The following is a 4,621-nucleotide window of genomic DNA, read 5'->3' as shown; positions in this document are numbered from 1 at the left end:
ATATTAATAGTGTTTTGTCCTCAACATGACATTTTTATCAGTCAAACCCTCCCGAGGTCCTAAGGTTTAGATTTAATATAGCGTGTCAAATTGTTGTAAAGCATTAACTCCTTTGAACGTTGTACATTTTTAGATGTTAGATTATTTCAGGTTATCATTCATGCATACAAACATGTAATGTAATACGTTGATAAGTGGGTTTTTTAGTTTTATGTCTGTACTTACTAGGTTGTCAAAATCTTGTAGTACTTGCAGGTAATGGGAATCATATAATTAATATTCTAGGGTAACTATAACACCTGATACAATATTATATTGTTAAGCTTTGGTTTGTGTGAGCAACATTAACATACTTGTCTGTCCCTGCATGTTTGTGTGTGTTTGTGGTATACAAAGCTGTTACTCAAAATAATTGCAATGACACTTCAGTAATACGAAGTCTAAAATACAAATCAGGGACACACCTACTTATTATACATATGTGTGCTGTCAATGTGGTTCTTTGATTACTCTCTCTCTCTCTCTCTCTCTCTCTCTCTCTCTCTCTCTCTCGTCTCTCTCTCTCCAGATGATGTTAGTCCTATTGATGTAATATCACATATTCCTGGTGTTTTGTGAGAAGAAAAAAGTACCATATTGTTATTTCCCTCTCGTAGACAATTGGCTTCTGCTAGTGATACAAAAGACCTTATTGAGAAGGACAATGATTATGAAGAACTCTATGATAAATGTTTTACAGAGTAGACTTGTTGCTATTACCATTGTAATTATTCATTTTTCTTTGGAATCATTAAAACGTAACATGTCAAAAAAGTCTTATAATATTCCTGATACTGTCAATGACTAATGTATTGATACCCTACTACTCTCCACTAACCAGCAAGTGAAGTTTCATTCATACATTTAGATATAGTTTTCCTTATATAGTAATTGTGTTTTGTCATACTCTTCAACTTTAGGTAGTAGAAGTTCATTGTTCCTCGTTTGAGCTGGAGATTGAAAGTTCTTCAAAATAATAGAGTGAGTGTTATAGCGCGCAACTTTTTGACATATTATGTCAAGTATTATATATATTATGATAACATATACATATATGTAAAGCAATATATCACTGATATATTGAAGTTGATAATGTTTCTGGGCCTAAACATATTATGCAACTGTGTTCATAATTTTTATTAACATCACATGTATAGCACTTCATGACTTAATGCTTACATCAGTTTCATCATTCTATATACTAAGCCAATGGTTTATGCCTGTAGTGTGACTTACACAAAGCATCACTGTCTTAGTGTCATCAAGGTTATCAGTCATGAGCCCTAACATATAATGGTCATCATCATGAAGCCTAACGTATAAGGTCATCAGTCATAAAGGCTACCTAACATATAGGGTTGTCAGTCGTGAAGTCTACCATATAAGGTCATCAGTCATGAAGTCTACATATAAGGTTATCACTCATGAACTCTAACATATAAGGTTACTAAACATGAAGCCTAACATAGTAGCTACCTCATATGAGCTATACAATGTTGGAAATACAAGAACCTGTTGGAACTATACAAATCTCGATAGAAACATTCTCTTTTTCCAGCATAGCAAATTTGATGGATGTGTTGATATAAAAATGGCCTTCTCACATTCCAACATATACAATTATTTTACATCAATATCCTCAAGATCAAGAAAGTTCTCTCTTAGCCTATAAACTCCATGGATTGGATGAGCATAATACTGGGTAGGTGTCTGACCACACAAGACACCAAGGTCCACAGTGTCCGTCCAGGATTATTTTTTCTCTTTCTTGGCATATAGTCAGTCATTTAAGTGTCAATATCCATAATCACTTCATTTATACTGTATAGTTTCAAATATCCTTTGTAATCATTTATACTTCTCTCATCCATTTATACAGTTCTTTCTTAATTTTATTGTATTATGTTTTCTAAGAGATTGTATTGATTATTTCTAGTTATGTTAAAATAGTTGTAAGTTTTAATTGGTGGACAATTATCATACTACTGCCACAGGAAGATACATATGTCTGGTACATTGTGTATTGTTATTACAGCTGTCAGGCTAACAAAATTCTATTGCTAAGATTACACTTGAGATAAAATACCTCCCTTGTGATACGCATGAGTCGGACAAAATGAAAAGATGACGTTGTTGAGGTACACAGCTCTCTATATCTCATTCTGGTAACAGCACATGTGTAGATGTTGCGGATATGATGCAATGATAGGCCACCCACGCATGTAGTTAGATAATTAATATTGCTTTAGCATTATTATTACAGTATTGCTTTTCGGTACAGTGACCAATGACTGATTAATAATAGTCTGCCTCGTTGTGTCAAATGCTTGAAATAAAGGAGTAAAGTTTAGATGAAGAAAAATACGGGTACATCAATCCTTATAAATGCTAAACAACATAGTATAAAAAAGTGTTTGTATATATAACCATATCAGATTCATCAGCTTTACATATACCATGGCAGTAAAAGCACTCATCTTGGTCTCACTCCTTTGTCTCTTTCATAATGTGATTGCTATTGAAGATGACAGTATGTTATTATTATTTATTAATATTATCATATCCATTTTACTCATTTAGGACTGTGTTCCTCGTGACTGTAAGGATATACTAAACAAAAGTAAGCTACAAAAAGAAATGTGTCTGCAGTGGTATCTATACTATCAACCTGATAATAAACCTCCTTTTAAAGTATACATAGTGAACATTCATTTTTAGATTGTAAAGTATTTACTTATTTAGGTCTATTGTGACATGGAAACTGATGGTGGTGGCTGGACTGTATTCCAAAGGAGAATGGATGGGATCTCAAAATTTCTATATTACTGGAAGGACTATGATTTAGGATTTGAGAACTTGATGAGGAATTTTGGCTCGGTTTAAAAAACAAAATTCATCGACTTACCACATCTGGTTTGTAGTAGCAGTCTACGAGTTGACCTTGAAGACTTTGACGGTAATAAGAGGTTTGCTAAGTATTCTGTATTCCGTGTAGCAAATGCTCTAAGTCAATACGAACTAAGTGTTGGAGGATACAGCGGAAATGCTGGAGATAGTTTGTCATATCATAATGGAATGAAGTTTTCCACACGAGACAGAGATAACGATGTTTGGTCTGGACTATGTGCTCAGTCAGGAGCTTGGTGGTATATGGATTGCCATGCTTCTAATCTTAATGGTGAATATTTGTTTGGGAATCACACTTCATATGCCAATGGAGTTAACTGGTATCACTGGAAGGGCCACCACTACTCCTTGAAATTTTCTGAGATGAAAATTCCGGCGTAACAATTAGACTGAAACTTTAATAATGAAACTAAAATGTTTTTTTTAGATTTAGATTATATGCATCAATGCAACACAACATTTATTAGCAGATCAACAACTATTGATAATAAGTTGCTTGCATAATCAAGCATACTATAACTTGTGGACTACAAGGAATTATAGTATACCAGATTACAGATTGCAATTTGATCCATCTGTTTAAAAAAAAGGAAAATGTTGAACTGCAAAGCCTTCATTTAATGCATTTTAAATTTGAATAAGTCCATGCATAGCAAGTTATTATAGATCATTAATATAAGGAGCAATTAGTTAACTTAAATCCAATAGTAATGTTCCGAGAAACTCACTAGCATCTACTAAAAATATATAGATTACCTAATGATATCAGATTGTGTCTAAGTGTTTATCTGAGTTCTGTGTTGGTTTTCTTTTGCATACCTTTAACCTGTCTTCTAATAACACTGATGCATGGCATTGTCCAAATATAGCGACCACATGCATCCCTATACCATCATTTGATATCTTCACATTACTTGATTTCTTAGGTGTAAGATAAGAAATTATAATTAATACAAACCACATTCTAATTATGACCATTGATGGAAAAAAAAATCTCTAACATTTGTTATGGAAGAGTTTTGCTAATTTTGATGACTATAGACTTACACTGTAAAAATAGATTAGCTAATTTTACCAATACATGGTTATGTGGGTTGCTATATGTAAAAAAAAAGTAACCTTATACTACTTTGATTACTAATGTATGAAATTATTGATTATGTAGCTACATAAACAGTAGGACATCAGTAATGAAACAGTATTATGCTTACTTTTCTAGCAAAATAAGTTTGTAATTGCAACCTGTATAACCAAATAATGGTTAAATCACCCACTCATTTTTTACAGTGTAACAGGACATGTTTACAAACAAGTTAAGAGCATTTAGTTTAATTTAATTGTTTCATTTTGATAGTTGTCAACTCTGTTACAGAGTGACTAGAACTCGTTCTTAACGTTTTAGTATTGATAATAAATTTATTAAAACTAGTCGTCTCATAATACATGAATGTTTGTTCATTTATAGTTCCCGGCCTGGATCACTTCCGTACGGCTGGACTGCTTCGGGTTTTTCTCCCAGTATTTGGATTGGTCCACCTCGGTCGTGATCCGGGCAAGTGATCTCCTTGCTCCCCGCTTCCGTGTCTCTCCGTCACATTTCCTCCCCTCCATCTTAGTGCGAAGCACGGGGTCTTGTGAAATTCGTGACAAGGGGCGTCCACGTTAGCGTTTTCAC

At 33.6% G+C, this 4,621-nt stretch overlaps 1 protein-coding gene across 1 annotated transcript; it reads left to right on the top strand.

The window, feature by feature from the left end:
• Positions 1-2,781: 2,781 nt before the first annotated feature.
• LOC121366520 (ficolin-2-like) lies at positions 2,782-3,327 on the top strand (the record flags this gene model as incomplete). The annotated part of the gene is given in 3 exon segments (XM_041490938.1): positions 2,782-2,899; positions 2,902-2,957; positions 2,959-3,327. Coding segments are annotated over 3 exon segments (543 nt in total), but the record flags the coding sequence as incomplete, so codon positions are not given.
• Between the last annotated feature and the right edge of the window lie 1,294 nt (positions 3,328-4,621).

Source organism: Gigantopelta aegis, unplaced genomic scaffold (assembly GCF_016097555.1).
Source record: "Gigantopelta aegis isolate Gae_Host unplaced genomic scaffold, Gae_host_genome ctg6053_pilon_pilon, whole genome shotgun sequence".
NCBI lineage: Eukaryota > Metazoa > Mollusca > Gastropoda > Neomphalida > Peltospiridae > Gigantopelta > Gigantopelta aegis.
This window is presented reverse-complemented; position numbering and strand designations above follow the sequence as displayed.